The sequence below is a fragment of the Dipodomys spectabilis genome, unplaced genomic scaffold (genome assembly GCF_019054845.1).
Source record: "Dipodomys spectabilis isolate Male_0828 unplaced genomic scaffold, ASM1905484v1 ptg000107l, whole genome shotgun sequence".
NCBI lineage: Eukaryota > Metazoa > Chordata > Mammalia > Rodentia > Heteromyidae > Dipodomys > Dipodomys spectabilis.
The window spans coordinates 4,517,569-4,538,457 of NW_024870784.1; the positions used below are offsets into that span (position 1 = coordinate 4,517,569).

Here is a 20,889-nt window from a genome sequence, read left to right on the forward strand (position 1 = left end):
ATTCCTCCTATGTATTCCTTCTATGTATTCATTTTTCCTATCAGCTGTATATTCTTTGTTTTCTTTTTTATATTAAGACAGCAAACTTTTTCACAAGAAAGCAGATTGGTAGTTTAGCCTTTCCTCTGGCATTTGTTATCAGTGGTTTAGAAATGATCTGTGTGTGGATTTGTTGGTGATGTCTGGTAAAGGTTCAGGATTGGCAATCAAATTGGGGCCTCTGCACCAAGTTTCTTTCATGTGAACTTTCACAGATTTTCTTACTGGTGACTGTTCTTATATACTGGGAAGTGACACCCTCATTGGCCAGATGCTGTTAATGTCTCATGCCCCAGCATGCTGTGACTCTGACACTGTCTACCCATATCATTAATAGTGTCACAGAGGCAAAAATTTAAAAATCTGATTTCAGCATATTCCTATGATTCACTTCCCATTACTAATTGGATAGCAGATCATTCATGAATTTCTCTTCTTAGAAGTTTATTTTCCTTCTAATGTTCTAGTGCTTTTGATATAATTTCAACTGTTACTGTTACTATTTTTGCCAATTCTAGAATACATTCTAGTATTGTTTTTATTACTTAATTGCTTTTAAATATTCAATCAATTTATAGTTTATTTCAGCATTAATGCATTTAATGTCAGGAAAAAGTACTTTTTTATGAATGTTCAAAAAGGAGCCTGTGATTTCTCTCATTTTATTAAAATAGCTCAAAACATGTTTTTATTTTATTTTTTGGGGGGGTCCAGTGTTGAGGCTTGAACTCAAGGCCTCGTGCTTTTGCTTGGCTTGTTTGCTCAAGGCTGGTCCTTTAGCATTGAGTCACACCATACTTCAGCCCTTTTTTTTTTGGTGGTGAGGCTTGAATTCAGTGCCTGGGTGCTGTTCCTGAGCTCTTTTTGCTCAAGGCTAGAGCCCTACCATTTGAGCTACAGCTCTGCTTCTGGTTTTTGAGTGATTAATTGGAGATAATTAATTAATTGGAGATAATTGGAGATAATTCCTGGGACTTTCTGCCCAGGCTAGCTTTGAACCATGATCCTCAGATCTCAGCCTCATGAGTAGCTAGGATTATAGGCATGAGCCACCAGCACTTGGCTACTACGACTACTTTTTTGGTGGTAAATTGGAGGTAAGAGTCTAAAGGACTTTTCTGCCTGGGCTGGCTTCAAACTGCCATCATCAGATCTTAGGCTTCTTGGGGGAGTAGACCACATTTCAGTGTCATGATGCTGTTGGGTCTTGGGCGGGGATCTGGTCAGTCTGGACTGAACTCCACGATGATATGGTGCACGACCCTCTCAGGGGTGGAGAACATCTGGCCACTCGGCCATGTTAGGCCTGCAGCATCATTGGGACATGGCAGGACAGATGCTTCTCCTATCGATGGTTTTGTACGGCTGGAGAATGATGTTATAAATATCGAAATGGCACCTTGGAAGAAAAAAAGCTCCAAGCCTAGTCTCAAGATTCTTATGCACATGTCGCTTCTCCGCAGAGGTGACAGTCTCTCTCAGGAGAGCACTCTTTCATAAAAGACCAGGAGGTTGCTTCCTATTTTCAGAAAGCTTCTCCAGCTATTTTAATTTACCATGCATAATCTGCTTATTTTACGGGCAGAATTAACTAACCTGACAGCAACTTTAGGGAAGGAATGGGAGCTTTCAGTCATGCCCCAAATACTTGTCTCAGAAGTTGCGAACAGCAGCCAAGGATTGCTAATGGAGTAACTGGAAGCAGCTGCTGCAAGCGCCTACAGGCTTAATAAATGTGGAGGTTTTTAATCTGGGGTGACAGATGCGACCCACAGGCATTTTGACAGTCAGATTTACTAGAAACAATGTTGTCAATCTGCATGTTTTATAGATAATTTGTTGCCACTCAGGCTTCTAGAAATTTCTTTTCTTTCACAGACACTGCATGGGAAAGCTTAGCTTTAGATATCAGAGGGGTCTGGACATAATTGCTGTAGGTGGGTGCCAAATCAGATTATAGAATGCTATCTTGGCTTTCTGGTCTGTGAGGCTTGGGGAGATAGCTAGAACTTTCTGAGCCTCAGTTTCCTCATCATGCAGAAGCTAAGAATGGCTCCTCTCTTATGGTGTACTGAGAAAAGGGAGGAGGCATTCATTCATTCATGCATTCATCCACTCATTTGTTTAATTGCTCACTCATTTACTCACCTATTCATTCATTTGCCCATCCTCTCACCAATTCGTTCAGTCACTAATTCATCCATCTACTCATTAATTCATCCACTTACTCATTCATGTATTCACCGATTCACTCACTCATCAGCTTGTCCATCCTTACATTCACCCACTCATTTATTCATTCATCTACTTATCCTCTTATTCATTTATTCACTGGTCCATTCATTCATCCTCATACTTATTCATTCATTTCTTGTGAGACTGAAGGACCTGCTATGAAACTACGAGCATGCTGTACCGGAGGCCTTCCCCAGTTCAGGCTACGAAAGCAGGACTTGTGGCAGGAGCCTCAGCCTGTGCCCCAATTCACCATGATGAGCTGAGCTCGACTCTTCTGCCCAGGCTGGCAGTGTGGCGAGCCCCGTCTTTTCTGCCCTCCGTGGTGCCTATGGTTTTGCTTTTGGATTTTCTTTTTTTTTTTTTGGTCCTGTCGTGGGGCCTGAACTCTGGGCCTGGGTGCTGTCCCTCAGCTCTTCAGCTCAAGGCTAGTGCTCTACCACTTGAGCCACAGCGCCACTTCCAGGTTTTTTCTTTTTGCTTATGTGGTGCTGAGGACTCAAACCCAGGGCCTCAGGCATGCAAGGCAAACGCTCTACCACTGAGCCACCTTCCCAGCCCTGCTTTTGGATTTTCTTCATTGCCAATTGGACAGTTAGGGGCTGAGGCTTACCCAATTCCCAGGGCTGCTTAATGAAGTATCACAGGCTGTGAACGATGAAGTGACAGGCATGTACACACTCAGAGTTCCACAGGACAACATTCTCTGTCAGGTGTCTCCAGGGAGGGTCTGTTATTCACCTCTCCCGCTCTGGTGTCACCAGCAGTCCCTTAGTTTGTAGAAGCAGAACTCCCATCTCAACCTTTATCCTCATATGGCCTTTGTCCCTCTATCTTCATGTGTCCTCTGCAGAGGACACCTGGATTTAGAGCCTACCCTTTAGTTACATTTGGAAAGACCCCGTTTCCAAATGAAGCCCTGTCCCGTGGTTGCAAGCAAGTGTGACTTTTGGAGGAGTCAGCTTGGGGCTGCTTGAGGCGTGGAAGCACCAGGATGGGCCTGTGCCGGAGTGCTCCCAGCCTGCCGTCACTGCCTGCCACGAGGACGCTTGCACCCCGTTATTGAGGGATACTCGGAAGTCCTTCTGGCATTTTCCCAACTCATCTCTTAACCTTCCCTTCCTCCCCGTATTTATTTATTTAATATTTATTGTATTTATTTATAGTATCCGTATTTTTATACTGACACCGGGGCTTGCATTCTGCATCTTGTGCTCTCACTTGGCTCCCCCCACCTCGCCCCCATCCCCCCTTTGAGGCTGGCACTCATCAGTCAAGTCATACTTCCACGTCTAGCTTTTTGCTGGTTAATTAGAAATAAGAACCATGTGGGTTCAGGAGTCTCAGATCTCTTGTTAAGGCTTGTGGCGTTGTGGTAAAGGTTGGGACAAGGTGCTCTTTAAGTGAACCAGTCCTCTCCAGTTTGTCCAAGTTCCATCAGGTATGAACAGCAAGCAGGTGTCCAGTGAGGCCTGCCTTGGTGGATAGGGGTGGGAAGGAGCAGAACTGACCCATTGCTGGGATCTGGCTTTGGACAGAGCATGAGGGAGAGGTGAGGGATGAGGCTGGGTGAGAGAAGGTGGGAAAGGGGGAGATGGAGAGAAAATGGGGGACAGGGAGAAAGGGAGAGAGAGACCATTGCACACTTAGACATTATCCCCTGTGCTCTGGTAAGAAGTCACACACCCTGAATGGCAAAGGGCTTGGCACGCTTGTGCCTGTAGAAAAGGTCAGCGTCTTTGAATAAATGCATATAAGAAAAGAAGCAAAGGCCATATCAAATTTATTTTTATTGTTCCAGTCAAAAAAAAAGGAGGAACGCTTCAATATGTAAACACTCTCCCTAACACAGCGAGTTGTTAAAGATGTACATATATATTATTCTAAAATTTTGGCATTGTAGTGATTTCTCAATACATAATTTGTGCTTTTGCATTTTTCATGCTTTCGTCTTGTAGTCCGTGCACGGATGTATCTGGAGTTGATGAAGGGGGGTTACAAAAGAACAAAAGGTGCATCAGGAGCCAGACTAGTACTTGAGCCCTACCTGGCTTTTCAGTATAAAAAACATGGTGGAAAGTTTGGCAATAGTAACTTTAGAAGCAAATTCGAGTTACGTTATCATGGAGGAAAGTCAGAAGCCTTTGAAGGATACATTTCTTTTTTCTTTTTTTTTCCTGTTCACCTCTCAAGGATATTGGAATTGCTCAGAGAGAACTTTATTTCATATACTGCATCCTTAATGTCTGTCTCTACTGTAATAATCCTTGTTTTATGTTTTGCTGCATTTGTAGTTCACTACTCCATTGCTACTGATTATTTTCTCTTTTCCCTGTCCTCACTGGATTATTTCTGAAAGCTGAAGTTGTACCTATGGCATTTTGCTTTTGTCCAGGGAGAATTATTCTTTTTGTTCAATTCTAAAGTCTTAGGAGCCTTTTGAGCCTTTGAGGGCTTTACTAATAAGAATTTCCATGCTAGTCCTGTCTCTGTCCTTGTTCCTTTGCCTGATAGTCCAAGTCTTCTACAGTTGTAGCACCAGTTGGTCTAAGCACTTTGTATTTGTGATTGGGCATCTGCCCAACTTAGACTGGCTGAGGTACCTACTCTGGCCTTCCCTGTCCACATCTGTCATGTCTGATCCTCCCATCTGAAGTGCCTGCTCTCCTCTGGACCCCTGCCTTCCAAAGCCCACGAGTCCTCAAGAAATATGGGGACACTGTCACTTCCTTTCTCATGACACCATTTTTGTTGCCTTAAATGCAGTATATTGGTTGTACGTGCTGTTCTCTCTGGGGCTGTCTTATTCCTAAAGCTAGACACAGTTCTTTTTTGTTCATGTGGAAAGGGGAGCTGAGTATTTGCTCTCAGGATTGCAGAGCACTCCACACAGTGGCGAGAGCTGATAGCTATGGGGTGTGATCCTGCTGCGGACAGTGGAAATTGTTAGGACTTGTCAGAGACAAGACATTGCTTGTGATGCTGCAAGTGTTCACTGATGTCTGTGCACTGAGCCAAGTGAATGTGCCTTTAGAACAATGAACCATGGGGCATCAGACACCTTTCAGAATGTTTTGGCCTTGTCGAGTCTCAGCTGCTGTGTCTGTGTTTCTTTGCTTCCTGCACTGGCAAAGTCCACATACTTGAAAATAAAACACTTTATTTCTCGGCAGGATATGAGCATTTCTTAGAGAAGCCAAGTTCTTAGAAAAAATTTCTAGGGACAGAATTGAAGAATAAGTATAGCTATGCTTAGCCTCCAAAAAATTGTATTTAGAAGACTTACGTTCTCTAGAAATGGACACCAGTGGGCTTTTCACGACATGTGAACTTGATGACCTGGTGGGAGGCCAGCTGGACTTGCTTTTGACAGTTCTGTGTGCTGGCCAAAGTGAGAATTTGCAGGGCAGAGGACACACACATGTCTCCAACCATGCAGTCTCCAAACCAGATTCTGTCTTAGGCTCAATTAAATAGATTTATGATCCCTGAAACCTGTTGAAATGTGACACTGTTGTGGACTTTGAACTAGTAGTAAGTGTTCTAGAATAATTTCCTTTCTAACCTAGGAAGTGGCTCACGGAACAGCCTTTTACTAGGCCACATCAAATATTCCAGGCCTTGGCAGCATGCTATTTGATTAGGAAATACAAATATAATTAATTATGTTCAGGTAATACTGGAAAATAGTTACTAATTTCCTCTATTGGTATGAGACTGAAAGCAGAAAACATGATGCCACTAAGGAGAAGAATATGGTGAAAGTAAAGCACTTACAGCAAATATCACTATGTTTTAAGCCTTTTGGCTCCTTAATGATACTGCTGGGTTTAGGATTGATGCATTTTTTTCCAGGGGCTTTAGATGCATGTTTTAGAGAGCGTAGAGCTCAATTTGTGTTAAAAGGGATAATCTTCTGGAACTGGTCAAGTTTTTCATAGCTGAGCCTCAAGATGCAGCTGTGTGTTTATTTTCTATTAATGATGCTCACCTTCTGTGAGGCATTCATACGTGTGTGTATGTCTGGTTGTTTTCTGAGTTTGTGTGTTAGTTTCAAAGGACTGGTTATCAGATATTGCGTTGTGTAACACTCAGAGGAGGCTTTACCCTTCTAAAAATGGGTAAAGAAATACAGGGGGATGTAAATTGGGAAGAAGCAACTGATAAAAGGCCATGTGTAGCTGGGCGTTGGTGGCTCACACTTGTAATCCTAGCTATTCAGGAGGCTGAGATCTGAGGATTGCGGTTCAAAGCCAGCCCGGGCATGAAAGTCCATGAGAGTCTTATCTCCAATAAACCACTTAGAAAACCGGAAGTGGTGCTGTGGTTCAAGTGGTAGAGCACTACTATCCTTGAGCTGAAGAGCTCAGGGACAGCGCTCAGGCCCAGACTTCAAGCCCCACATCCGACAAAAAAAAAAAAAAAAGGCCATGTGTTTTGTTGATGTCTGTTCTAACAGAGTCAGCAAAGCAGATGGGAGTAAAGTCTAGAAATGCATCTGTCCAGGTTGTACAAAATTCTTGTTAACTTTCTAAAGCCCCGAGTGGATACGGCAAGCTGACCAGGTAAGCTGTAGACCTGGTAAGCCCACAAGTGAGTTGCAGACACTGGGAGCTGAAGAGGCTGGTCCCCTGCAGTGTGGGCATGAGTTAGATCTGAACATGAACTTCCTTTCTGAAAGCAGACCTGGTTTCAACTAACTGCCAGATTCAGACTTTGTCTGCAGCTGCAGTTGGTGTTTACTGATCATTTCTGAATTGTCCCGGTCAGCTTCATACCTGGTCCAGGGGTCAGACTGGGTTTAACTCTGAAAATACTAGTGTTTGATTCCACCTCACCTACATGCCAATGTAGAGTATTCTCAGGTTCAAAGCCATGTGGACAATGTCAAGTTCAAGGACAAATAATGTTCTGGAGACTTTCCAATATGGGGCAAAAATGAACGTCTCTGTTTTGAAATCAGGGTTTCTAAAGGTGTAAGTGAAAAAAAAAAGAATTGGTATTTGTACTTGGTGTTAGTTTTGAAACACTGTCTTGGGCCAATCTTAATTTTGTAGGTGGAATTTTATTGACGGCAGAAAATGTCAGCTCTTTGGATATGAGTTACCTTGGGAAACATGAGTGTAACTTGTTAGATGTGAGCTGAGTGCTGGTAGCTCAGCCTGTAATCCTAGTTACAATCTGAGGATTGTGTTTGAAGCCAGCCCAGACAAGAAAGCCTGTGAGCCTCTTATCTCCAATTAACCACCAAAAACAGCTGAAAGTGGAGCTGTGGCTCAAGGGGTAGAGTGCTAGACTTGGGTGCTAGGGACAGCACCCAGGCCGAGTTCAAACCCTAGGACTGCCACATGTGCATATCTGTACATGCGCGCATACACACACATACAAGGATGTGATATGTGTGTATTTGCTCAAGTGCATGCCTATGTATGGTACAGAAAGGATGGCATCAGAAGAGCTCCGCTAGAAGCCATGTGGTCACTGAAGTGGATGCCGTGTTAAGGAGCAGGAGCATTCTACCTGGTACGCAGGCCCTGCCCTCCATCATCTGGGGTTCTTGGGCCATCTGCAGGTGGAACAGCCTTCAGAGCCTAGGTCCCTGTGGCCTCTGCCAGGTCTCCTGGGGCCTGTGCAGGAGTGGTCCATTCTGACAAGCTGGGGTTGTCATGGCAACAGCCATATGCAGCTCCTGGGTAACCAGGCATCCTGTGAATGCCAGGCATTTCTCCCATAATACAGTGTGTGCAGACAGTGGGGAGGAAAGAACACAGGCAGATTTTTGGGGATCACTTCAGAATCGCAGTCCTACGTGGCCCTCATCTTATAAAAAGAATTCCAAGCAAAAATATCCACAACCTTCTCTGGCAAGCTGACTAGCTAATCATATATTGTGAAGGATGGAAGAATGGAAAGACCCTACTGGGCAAGTCTGGTCCTTTTAGCACAAGAACTCACTTTGCACTGCTCTGGTCAGTTGCTGGGCTGAGGTCATAGATGCCCTGTCATCTCGCCTCAGCTCAAAGTGATGTCCTCCATGTTTGTTCTCAAGAGGTCAGACTCCAAACATGCCACGTGCTCACTGGATGCTGGTGTTGAGCAAGTGGTAAGGTCAGCACTAACCCAGTACTAGACCCAGATTCTAGCTTCTGCTCATAATGAAATCGAATTTTGGTGATGGGTTGAACAGTGAATTAAGAATGCTTGCATGAGATCCTGCTGCCACCCAAAATCCTGACACCAGGGGCAGCAAGCATTGCCTCTCCAAGTGTTGCAGTCCACGTGAGCTCTAGGTAAAGGCCAGATCTTTGACATCGTGGTCCTTGTTTGGTGGCCCTGTCAGTGGAAGAGGAAGGGAAATGAAGTTTCTTGATGAGAGTGGAATTTTTCTTGGTAGTGGAAGGTACACACACATCAACGCTCAGACATTCTCACAAAGCAGGTACCAGTCAAACTCTCCAGAAAGGTGGCTACAATTGCCTGTTGACTGAGTGCCCTCATGATATCACAGGTCCCAAAGTGACAATTTCTAGAGGGTGGAGAATAAGATATCTGGAAAAAAAAACTATAAAATAATTGTTCTGGAGGGGGCTGGGAAGGTAGCTCAGTGGTAGAGTGCTTGCCTTGCATGCCTGAGGCCCTGGGTTTGATTCCTCAGCACCACATAAGCAAAAAGAAAAAAGCCGGAAGTGGCACTGTGGTTCAAGTGGTAGAGCGCTAGCTTTGAGCTGAAGAGCTGAGGGACAGTGCCCAGGCCCAGAGTTCAGGCCCCATAACCAGACCCCCCCCAAAAAAAATTATTCTGGAGAAATCAGAACTTTAGAGGATATCCTTATACTTTCTGTGTTTTTGCTTTAGTATTATTATATTTGGATGGACAAGAGTGAGGTCAGCAGTAATTAATAAACTCAAAAGGTCTTACTCCATTCCTCACCCCTGACCCAGTGGTGCTCTATGGAGTCAAAGACAGCTAGCTGGACTGGGAAGGTGGCTCAGTGGTAGAGCGCTTGCCTTGCATGCATGAGGCCCTGGGTTCGATTCCTCAGCACCACATAAGCAGAAAAAGCAGGAAGGGGCACTGTGGCTCCGCTCAAGTGGTAGAGCGCTAGCTTTGAGCTGAAGAGCTGAGGAACAGTGCGCAGGCCCAGAGTTCAGGCCCCATGACTGACCCAAAAAAAAAAAAAAAAAGACAGCTAGCCAAGATAAGCTTTAAAGACACATGGTCCCTAGAAGACACTTCTTTTGAATCACTGTCCAGATGATCCGCCCTCCAGGGAGAAGCTCACTTGGAAGAGCCTGGCAGGTGGAGTAGGCAATGCTAAGCAAAGGAGGGTATTACTTGTGGTTCCTCCCACAGGCAGTGACGCTGACAGGACTCCAGGATGGAGCCTGTTACAGGTAAAACTGAAGATGAAGTCTGTCCCTTCCCCTGAGAACACTGGCCTAAGATCTAGGAGTCCGGATCACGCACAGCTGGCTGGAGTCCCATGCCCTAACTCCAGCTGATCAAATTCTGTTACTGGTATGTGTGGTAATAGGCCAAACACTGGAAGACCCTGGATGAACATATTATAATGTCTATTAAAAGTTTAGAAACAATGATGCCTGACATGTTTATTCACTAGTGCTTGTTGGTAGCAGGTATTTACATTGCCTGAGAAAAACAGCCCTTCATATTCTCGTAAAGGTTGGCTAAGTTGATGTCACAGTATTCATGATCAGAGTTAATACCCTGGATGCTGAGCCTCAATCTAGAAACGGCCAATTGCTCTTTGATGACAGGAACATTTCACTCTCAGGAACTAAGATCTGCTGACTATATGCTCATAATTCTTCCGAGAAACATAGTGCACTTTGGGATTCAATTCTAGGGGCAGGGTGTCTATAAACAATATGTACATTTTTCCAAGTGATGCAACCCTTACCAATCTCACGGCTGATCACCTCACATCAGCTAATCGTCTATGCCTTTCTCTAGGATTCTAATTGAATTAGGTGGATATGTTAAGCTTTCTTTTGCCAAGATGATGAGGCCAAGTAAGAGTTTGACTCCTTTAACATTGATTTAAATTTTAGGGTATTTTTGAACTTTTGAGCCTTTTGACACAGTTTTCTCTCTTGCATGCAATTGAAGGGTTGCAAGTTTTCACGTCTATATAGCAGATGTCATTAGTTGCATACGTCATAAGTCCAAACCACCAAAATCCATCATTTAGCTATCAGTGATTCAGCATGCCACAATGGGTCACAGAACATTTTTCCTTCCCACCTAATTTCTAGAAAAGCACTCAGAACTGAGAACTTGATATGGCGGTGGTGGTTGTTTTTCATTGGAACTGATAAGATAAAAGACCATACTTGGCTGGCCATAGTTGTTAATAATGCTTCCTTAAACACAAGTGAGTTCAAACAAGTGACACTACAGAATGTCATTTAACATTGACTTATCTGAAATCCCCTATTGTCTCGATTTAGTCCAGCCAATGCTTCTGTAATTACCAATTGTTCTCTTAGAAAGTGACACATGATCCAAAAATCTCTTTACCACCCTCTGCAAACCCCCTGAACTCCTGTCAAAGAACCTCTTGGGTTTCCAAAAGAAGCATTTAGTTTCTTTTTGGCATGCTCAACTTGTAGCTGAGTGGGAGGGAGGGAGAGCACGTGTGCCAGGACTAGTATAATTAAACCCCAGCAATAGTTCCGCTGTTGGCCATCACCATCACATGAATCACTTGTGAGTGGTAGGCTAGAGGAAACTCCTAAGGAGACAAGAGCCGTCTCATCTAGCAGCCCTGCAGGCTCTCTTCTAGGGTGGGGCAGAAGCCATGGGTCCACAGGATCCAATGTCTGTAAACACCAAGGAAGTCATTCATTTACTGGTCTGGGGAGTCTCATTTATTATTCATGACTGAGTAGCTTTACTGGTTGTATCCACTTGCTGACTTACCCTCTGAGTCTCAGCTGGCTGTTCATCTGTTTGCCCCCACCAGATAACCAGTTCTCAGAGTTTTGTGAAGTAGGTGTCCCTGTACCAAACATATGGGCTGTTTTCCTGGAAATTGACCCTTTCTGATTCTAATAGATTTGTACTGGGAAAGCATGTCAATCTTCCATGCTCCCCAGGAGTCTTTTATGAGTCCAGTACAATTCCTATGAGTAATATTCATACTGTAAGTACTTAATGATCGACATTGCTTCCTGGTACAGTAGCAGGTGTTGGTGAGCTTTTCCTGTAAATACTTCAGTCTGTTGCATTTACTCAGCTTTGCCCAGTGCAGAGTGGAAGTGGAGGCAGTCCACACGCAAATGACATGCTGTGAGCCAATAGAATGTTATTTGTGAACCAACTGGGATTTGAATTTTCCATGGCCCAAAACATTCTCATCCTCTCCACAACCAGTTATATACTTAAGACATTAAAAAAGTCAGGCTCCAATCAGAATAGATTCTGTTAGCTGATTTGGTTTGCCACCTTTTATGTATGCATGTGTTGGTTTTTTGTTTTTTTTTTAAAACAGCCTATGGCTGATATAGTCTTTTGGATTTGACATCGGAATCTATTTGCTGACTTCTTAACCTGAAGGAAGTTCTCAATGGGTCAAAACCCTAGTACTCTGACTGAATGTGTGAGTGCCCAGGATTGTGAGGTCTCACAGTGTCAGGTAAAATAGCATTTTGTTATTATCGTACATGCTGTGCTTTGCCCAAATCTCTTCAGCCTTCCGACAGTCTTTTGACGTCTAAAATAACATTTTGCATCAGTCTCTTCAAGAGGCTAAGGGTAGAACTACTAGGAAGAGGTATATTTGATTTGACTTTAAATCAAAAGGTAACAAATTTCTTAGGGACAGATTGGTCATTAAAGTCTAGAAACAAAATAATAATATTTGACTATTCTGGAATGTATTGTCATATGATCAACCTGCTATGAATGTTTTCCCTGTGCTTTTCACGTTTATGGCCACATATTGGCAGGAACTCACTGTGGAAGGGGACACTGGTCATATATGTAGGACATTTAATTTTCAACTGCCTTTCTGACTCTTGTGAATCTTGGAGAGTATTACCTAAGTAAAGGAAAGAAAGACCGAAATGTCTGTCCGCTGTTGGCCAATGTTTTAGAAAGTGACTAGGAGTATTTTAATTGAGTTTGCTTAGCTAGTTGAATGACCTCCCATTTTTTTCAGTGTGTTCATTGGATTTTCTAGGGAATTCTTTTGCTTTTATTTCCTACCTTACTATCCCAAGTATATAGCTTAAATCTAAATATAAAAAAGCAAAGTGGAGAAAGAAAGCAAGAATCCTGGGATGTAGGAAGAAACAGTGAAATAGAAACAGAAGACTTGCTCTGGAGATTTGAAAATTTAAGCTTTTAAATGAGCTCATAATTCTTAAATTAGAGTGTAATAAAAAAAAAAACCAGACACATTAGAGCCCTCATTTGGTTAAATCTGTAAGAGAAATTGTGCTTATGGTATAGGTTGGTGTTTTTAGAGACAGCAGCTAGATTTCTGTTAGGGAACCTAAGAGGCTGAGTTAAATCAATAGATTTGAAGCTAGAGAACTGGAGAAAGAGCAGAAAGGATCAAGAGGGAGAAAAGGAGTGGGGGAAGGGAGTGCTCCATTTCATGGACATTGGGTGACTGTATGTTGGCTCTCTCAGGCTGGAATGCCACATGATGAAGGAATGGAACAGCATTGAGCCGACAGAATAATAGTGGCCAGTATGTTAATGCCAAGAGTGGACAGCCCCAAACATCAACAGTTTAATGGTTGCATGAAATTGATCTATAAAAAAGTAGGTGCTCCTCCCACGGGGAGCACAGTGGGGTGGGTGGAAGGGAGAGATCTAAGAGTCTCAGAGGCCCACCGGAAGGTCACACTTCCAGCTCAGCCTGCCCTTTTCTTAGGAGCACTTGACTGTTAGCTTGGCACGCCATCACCCACTAGTCACAGGTTCGTATCTGGCCCATGAGTCCTACTATGCTTAATGGACAAGACCAGCCATACAGTCCAGAATAGCAAGCAGAGAGTGATCGTCAAGACTTACTGGTTTTCCAGGTTCAGACAGGCTTGTTTATGGTCAGAGCACTTGGTTTGCTAATGGAGTGACTCAGGGGTGGCAGAGGACTGGGTGTGGTAGAATGGGAAAGGGGGACGGTGCGTCCATTTTGTTAAACTGTCTTCATGAAAAATCCCACTCACTACTGCTTAGAAAATTCAGTCTTAATGAAATCCCCAAATTGTAACAGTTGACACAAAATACACTGTTAAACCGTATTCTTAATAACTGTAGAAAAATAGACTTGTTTGATAGAGACGTTCTAATAAAAGGTCTTTCAGGAACATTCTCTTGAAAGATCCAAAGCTCACATTACAAAAACAAAAACAAGATCTGGTTCCAGTTCTGGTCCAACTACATGGACACCAAAATACTGCAAAGCCCAGAATGACCTCCCAGCCGGTATCCTTTCATGGACACAGAACTGGTGGGTGACCCAGGTGCTGCCAAGACTCTTCTCCAATTGTGCTAAAGGGCAGGTGGGGAGCCAGCAGGCCCCACCCTGCTCTCCCAGCCCAACTGAGGGGAGTGTTTGCCCATGAAACCCTGCAGTAATGGATTTGAAGAGGTCCAATGAGTCTTCAAGAGCAAAAACAGTGGGCATTCCCCAAAGCCCACTCTACCCCCACCCTGCCCTGCAACCCTAGTGGGCACCCTAAGCCAAGGGGCCTCCTGGGACCAGAGCGAGGTTAGCTTAGGCTCGCCCACAGCCACACAGAAAGTGCATTCGCTCCTTCCTCCCCCACCACCTCCTGCATAGAGTGAAGGGAGTCAAGCGGATGACTCAACAGATAATCCATGCCCCCAACAAATGCTGGCAGGCAGGAAAGGCTGCAGCCAATAGCTTGTTTCCACATAGTCAGAGGAGGGCTCCTGATGCAGGGTCTCTGCTGTTGTAGATGAGAGACCCTGGTGTTCATGGCAGTCACTCTCCTCATCTCGGGGGCATCCTTCTTAGTAGATAAAGTCCCCCGAACGACAGCAAAAGGCCTGTGAAGTCTGGTCAAGGACAGGAGGGAAACACAGAGGAACGGCTCTAGTTTGAGCTCTTTGACCTGCATGGTACAAAGTCTCAAACAGCACGCAGCTGTAGGAGCTGAAAATAAACTTGGATCCAGTCAATGAATATTTATGATGGACAACTGTGTTAAAGAACAAACAGTCTATAAATGCAAGATGAATGGGGAAGATCTGTTACAGTGCAAAATCTCCACCTGCCCCTGAGGTTTTTTTTTAACATTCACTTTGCTTTTCTTACATTTTTTCCTATTTTGAAATTTGGATTTTTAGTACCCTTTCTCTCCCTTTCTCCCTCCCTCCCACCTTCCCTCTCCCTCTTTTTTTCCTCTCTGTAGATAAAAATGAATGAAGGCTACCTTTTTTTGTTGTTTGTTTTCTCTTGATGGAGAGATACTTTGGATTTGATATTTAAATAGTGATGCACTCTAGAAATAGTTTTTGGACTCTCACTAAGACTATGGATCTAATCTCTGAATACTGAAGTCTGGTCATTTCATAATTTTAAAAGAAGAAAAAGAACAACAAAAAATCCCATTGCAAGAAATGCCAATGTAGAATCCCTTAGGGCCAGGCAAGCTCTCATTCTTAGAGTGTCAGATGGAGTCGAAAGTGTGAGAGATCAACAATTCTGATATGGGTACCTACTGCCTGTTCCCCACATCTCCTGGCTTTATACTCAAACCAACTTCTGCTAACATGTCTCATTTTAACACTCAGTAGTTGCTCATAGGTGAGTGGGACAGCTGGAAAGTTAATGGTTTGGCAGAAAACTTAACTATTGATCTCCACAGGGCCAGAGCTTATGAGACAAGCATTGAAGTATGGTTAGTAGTGTACTAGAGAACTCTGTATCTGATATTCTCTCCCATGCAGCAAAGCCCTTGTTTATCCCTAAACAAACAATACCGGTTTGTAAGCAAGTCACAGTGTGTGAGCGTTCCGGTGGTCTGGTGGTCAGTCTTGCCATCTGCCCCTAGATCTATGGCTTATTAGATTGAACAAAAGGGTCAATGGGGAGATACAGAGGTGTCTGAACAGTTGCCAGTCTGGGACCCAGAAGAAAGGCCATGCAGTAAAAGGCCAGCAGTCAAAGGGAACAACGTAAGACAGAAAACACAGATCTCAAAACAAATACCTACTGGACATTTTTTTCTTCTTATTTCTAAAGTGTTATATATATATATTTCTAAAACTACATTAATGATACACCTATGTACATTATTTAGAAGTTCTGTTCTATTGTACTTTTTGTACATGCTGGACTTTGATTACGAATGGTCAAAAGAAAGTCATTACATAAGGCATATCTATGTACAGGTGGTTTGTCTTCAGCTCACCTGGGTCCTAGTTCTGCCATGCCCGCATGGGCAAGCACCTGCTCTGTAATAGATGAGGTACATTGGGCTCTGTACAACTGAGGGTGGTAACCTAGCCTCACTGCGTGATAAATAGGCACTAGAGTCCTTCCTTGTCAAAGCCAGGTAAAATCTTCTGACACTTCTTTTGAGTGGATCTGTATCGTAAAACTCCATGCAGGTAAGAAGCTTGAAGCTCATAGTTGAGTGTCATTGTGTGTGTGTGTATGCGTGTGTGTGTGTGTGTGTGTGTGTGTGTGTGTGTGTGTGTGTGTAAGACCTGGCCTGGGTTTTATAAACCAGAGTGCATTTCCTCTTAGCCAAATCCGGGTCTACCTGTCAATCTAGACAACCGAAAGGGGGGCAGGTAGAAATTTTACACCTCCAAGATTTGTGTCCTAGTCATGTTGAAATTAAATTAGGTAAATCAAGGTCAAAGTAAGAGAGAGAGAGAGAGAGAGAAGCCGAGGGCTGGAGACGAGGAGTCGCCGTGTGGGGCAGAGTGGGGCGGAGGGGCAGGGGTCTCCCGCGGGAGGTGTGGTGTGGGGCAGAGGGGGCAGGGGTCCCCCGCGGGGGGTGTGGTATGGGGCGGGGGTCAGGGGTCACCCATGGGGGGTGTGGTGTGGGGCGGAGGGGCAGGGGTCCCCCGCGGGGGGTGTGGTGTGGGGCAGAGGTCCCCCGCGGGGGGCGCGGCGTGGGGCAGGGGTGCCCCGCGGGGGGCGCGGCGTGGGGCAGGGGTCCCCCGCGGCGCGGGTTACACTTTGGATTCATTCTCTAGGTTGGCCACGTCACCGTTCCTCTCGGTCTGCTCCTCGGGGCTCTCCTCCGCCTCCGTCTCCAGCTCCGCGTGCTGGTTGAGTTTGCTGGACACAGACCAGCTGAGGGGCAGCTCGGCCCTGCTGGCCAGCTCGGCCAGCTCTTTGGCGCTGAGGGCGGGCGTGCTGGTCTCGTAGGTCTCGTGGAAGCTGTTGTAGTCGACCTCGTAGAAGCCGTCCTCCAGCGTGAGGACGGGCGTGAAGCGGTAACCCCACAGGATCTCACTGGTGATGTAGGAGCTCCGTGCCTGGCACGTCATCCCTGCCGAGAGAGGCCAGACTGAGTGCGGCCGGCCTGGGCAGGCCGCCTTCCCACGGGGCCTGCACTCCGCTCGTCCCGTCCCCCTCCTCGCCCCACCCCGGCCAGGTGATCCAGGATCCCGGGGGAACAACAGAGAGATCCCGGCTTGCTTCCAGCCGGAGCTGGTGGGGTGGGAGCACGGAACGGCATCGAGCACGCACCGTGCCTCCGTCCGGGCTGCACCTGGAAGACACCGAGCATGCGCACCCGTGCCTCTGTCCAGGCTGCACCAGGAAGACACCGAGCATGCGCACCCGTGCCTCTGTCCGGGCTGCACCAGGAAGACACCGAGCATGCGTACCCGTGCCTCTGTCCGGGCTGCACCGAGAAGACACCGAGCATGCGCACCGTGCCTCTGTCCGGGCTGCACCGGGAAAGCACCGAGCATGAGCACCGTGCCTCCGTCCGGGCTGCACCAGGAAGACACCGAGCATGCGCACCTGTGCCTCCGTCCGGGCTGCACCAGGAAGGCACCGAGCATGCGCACCTGTGCCTCCGTCCGGGGTGCACCAGGAAGGCACCGAGCATGCGCACCGTGCCTCCGTCTGGGCTGCACCAGGAAGACACCGAGCACTCACCGTGCCTCCGTCCGGGGTGCACCAGGAAGGCACCGAGCATGCGCACCGTGCCTCCGTCCGGGCTGCACCAGGAAGGCACCGAGCATGCGCACCTGTGCCTCCGTCCGGGCTGCACCAGGAAGGCACCGAGCATGCGCACCGTGCCTCCGTCTGGGCTGCACCAGGAAGATACCGAGCCCTCACCGTGCCTCCGTCCGGCCTGCACCAGGAAGGCACCGAGCATGCGCACCTGTGCCTCCGTCCGGGCTGCACCAGGAAGACACCGAGCATGCGCACCGTGCCTCCGTCTGGGCTGCACCAGGAAGATACCGAGCACTCACCGTGCCTCCGTCCGGCCTGCACCAGGAAGGCACCGAGCATGCGCACCGTGCCTCCGTCCGGGCTGCACCAGGAAGGCACCAAGCATGCACACCTGTGCTCACGTCCAATCCGTACAAGAACCCTAAGGTCATGTCTCAGGCCCCTGCAGCTTTAACTGCGTTTGCCTTGCTCTTTAGAGACTCTTGGCCACGAACCTGGGAAGTAATAGTAAAACATTCTCTCTGATCTTAGGACATTCCTATTGAGCTAGTACAGTTAAAGTGTATTCGTTACTTGAACTCATTCTTTGTTGTTGTGGGGCTTGAACTCAAGCCTGGGAGCTGTCCCAGAGCTGTTTTGTTTTTTGTTTTTTTTTTTGTTTATTTTTGCTCAAGGTTAGTGCTCTACCACTTTGAGCCACAGCTCTACTTCCGAGTTTGGGGTGGTTAATTGAAGATGAGAGCCTCACAGACTTTCTTGTCTAGGCTGGCTTCGAACCTCCGTCCTCAGAGATCTCAGCCTCCTGAGTTACTAGGATTACAGGTGTGAGCCACCAAAGCCCGTCCTGAACTCATTCTTTTATTTGTGTGTGTGAATTTATCTGTGAACTTCACACCACCTACTCTGTCTTGTGACTGTAAAAAGCATGTGTACACTCTTCATGGGGTGCCATGTTCTGTGGGGGACATTTCACTGGATAACTGATAGTTTATGCTCCCAGAGCTTTGTCACTTGTGTTTTGGCTTGGATAAAACTACTTTTTTTTAATGTCAGAACTTTCCCCCCACCTTCTCTCCCTCACCTCCTTCCCTTTCTTCCCTCCCTCCCTCCCTCCCTTCCTTCCTTCCTTCCTTTTTCTCTCTAATTTTTGAACTAAAAGCCTCACACTTACTAGGCAGATACTCCACCACTTGAGACACATCCTTAGTGCTTTGTGCTTTAATTATTTTTTTGATAGTTTCTATTAAAAAAATTTTTTTTTTTGCCCTGGAAGTTCTTGAACCACAATCCTCCCCATCTCTACTTCTCAAGTATGTGGGATTACAGGGATGAGCCATTGTGCCCAGCTGGCAGCCTTTCTTATGATACGTTGGGAGCTATCTTGTTCTTTAACAGTGGACAGCATGCTTATGGCTCTCAGGACACTCCTGTGGAGCTAGTACAGTTAAGTGTGTTCACACTGGGAATCTTTCCTAGTTGTCAAAATTTGGTATTGTTTATAGAGTCTGAGCCAAGTCCCCTGACTTAGTACATCCCCGTCAGTGCATACGTAATGCTGTTGGAAATGAGTCTCCTTTAGTCTAAATCCAGTTTTGAAGTACATATATTACCTAATCTCCACATTCCTCATCCCAGACCATCTATGGTGAAAAATGTGATCCAGGAGAGTCTGACATTGTAAAGAAGGATTCTTGCTATTCAAATGCGATGCAAACAGTTCCAGGAACAAATGTAAACTTGATGGGCAACAAAACCCCCACCACATATCACCTATTGCTCAGGATCACCATGAGGTATCCAAGTCCTCACCCAGCTGGCTAGATTCCAGTAGAACAGGGGCATGTGTCAGTTTGTATTCACAGTTTGGGCCTATTATTATCCTGGGGTGATATGATATTCATATCACAAAGCTTAATCATGTATTTGCCTCTGCCTTTTAAAGACAAGGGAGAACAGAATAACAGCACCGCGTTCCTGTTTGGGCTAATCTCTGTTATCTCATCTTTCTGTTCCTCCTGGGAGTGAGGCGTGGCCTGTTCCAGCCTGGGTAGCTGGTGTGCTGAGGGATGCTCTACAAGTTCTTGGGAGAGCAGGAACAGCAGGTTCCCAGATTCTGGGCCAAAGCACTTGTCTGTCTAACTTTTGACATCACAGTCCTGGCGTACATGGTGTGTGTGGATCAGAGAGAAGGGGGATGGGATCATCTTCCCTAGATTGAGGATAAGTCATAGATGAGAAGAAATAAGACACGAGTGTCCAGTGCAATGTAGAGCAACTGACATCATCTTTTTTTTTAAATAATTAAAACATTGTTATTATTAAGGTGATGTACAGAGGGGTTCCCACTTCATAAGCCAGGTAATGAGTACATTTCTTTTTGGATAATGTTACCTCTTCCTTCATTCTCCTCCCATTTTTCCCTCCAGTGCCTGCCCACAAATTGTATAGTTCATTTTTCACATAGTGTCTAGTGAGTACCACTGATGCATTTCCTTTGTCCCTTTCTGTGCATCCCTACGTTCCCCCCCCCCAAAAAAAAGATAAACAAGAAGAAAAGGAAAAAAACCCTCTTTGTTTCCATTTCCTGGAGTTCATTTTGATAAAAATTATTTCATATGATCAGAGACGCAGAGACGTTGTGCCTTTGTGCCCCTCCCCTAAGAGTCTCCTTCATTCTCACTGTGTGTGAATGCCTAGACTAACATGTTCTTAATGGCATTATTTATTCTATTCTATTTTTTTGCTGGTTCTGGGGCTTGAACTCTGGGCCTGGGCACTGTCCCTGAAATTTTGTACACAAGGCTAGTGCTTTACCACTTGAGTCACAGTGCCACTTCCAGTGTTTTGTGGTTAATTGGAGATAAGAGTCTCACAGACTCTTCTGCTCAGGCTGGCTTTGAACCTTGATCCTCAATTCTCAGCCTCCTGAGTAGTTACAGGCGTAAGCCAGTGCCAAGCTATGGCATCATTTATTAAACAGACTTTTAACCATTATCCTTATTACAGCTTTGATTTTTTTTCTCCCATGGACACCATAATAAAGGCCCAGGCCTGCCATTTCCTCCTCATTTTCTCTGTCCCCTGACCCACCCTGGCCACGGCCTGTGGCGGGTGGGGCCGCTCCTCTTGAGCACTTGTGAGTAATAAGCTGTCTTCTTAATGGCACTCATTTCCTGTTCTGTTTCCTTCCTGGACCTCAATCCTTGAACGCACGCACTGGAGCGGTGGCCGCGGCAGGTTTTGTTCTGGGTGCCTCACATATGCAGCCTGAAGCTGTACCACGTCCTTGCCAAGCCTAGTGTAAGGGCTTTCGCGTGGGTTCCCTGCGCTCCCCCGTGACGGTGCCGTCAGTGGGATTTCTCCGGGTTTGGGACAGGACTTGGACAGGACTCTGTCTTCACCTGCTCCTTTCTAGCTCTGCTGCTTTACCAAGATTTTCATGGCTAAACTTGTGTCTAGTTTGCTT

The 20,889-nt window shown here is 45.9% G+C and overlaps 1 protein-coding gene across 1 annotated transcript in view; it reads right to left on the reverse strand.

Moving 5' to 3' along the window:
* Positions 1 to 16,448: 16,448 nt before the first annotated feature.
* The window catches only part of Kcnj6 (potassium inwardly rectifying channel subfamily J member 6), a 35,121-nt gene continuing 30,680 nt past the window's right edge, over positions 16,449 to 20,889 (reverse strand). The window contains exon 2 of the mRNA XM_042687340.1: positions 16,449 to 16,785. Coding sequence (XP_042543274.1) covers positions 16,463 to 16,785 — 323 coding nt within the window. The 3' untranslated portion in view covers positions 16,449 to 16,462. The remainder of the gene's footprint in view (positions 16,786 to 20,889) is intronic.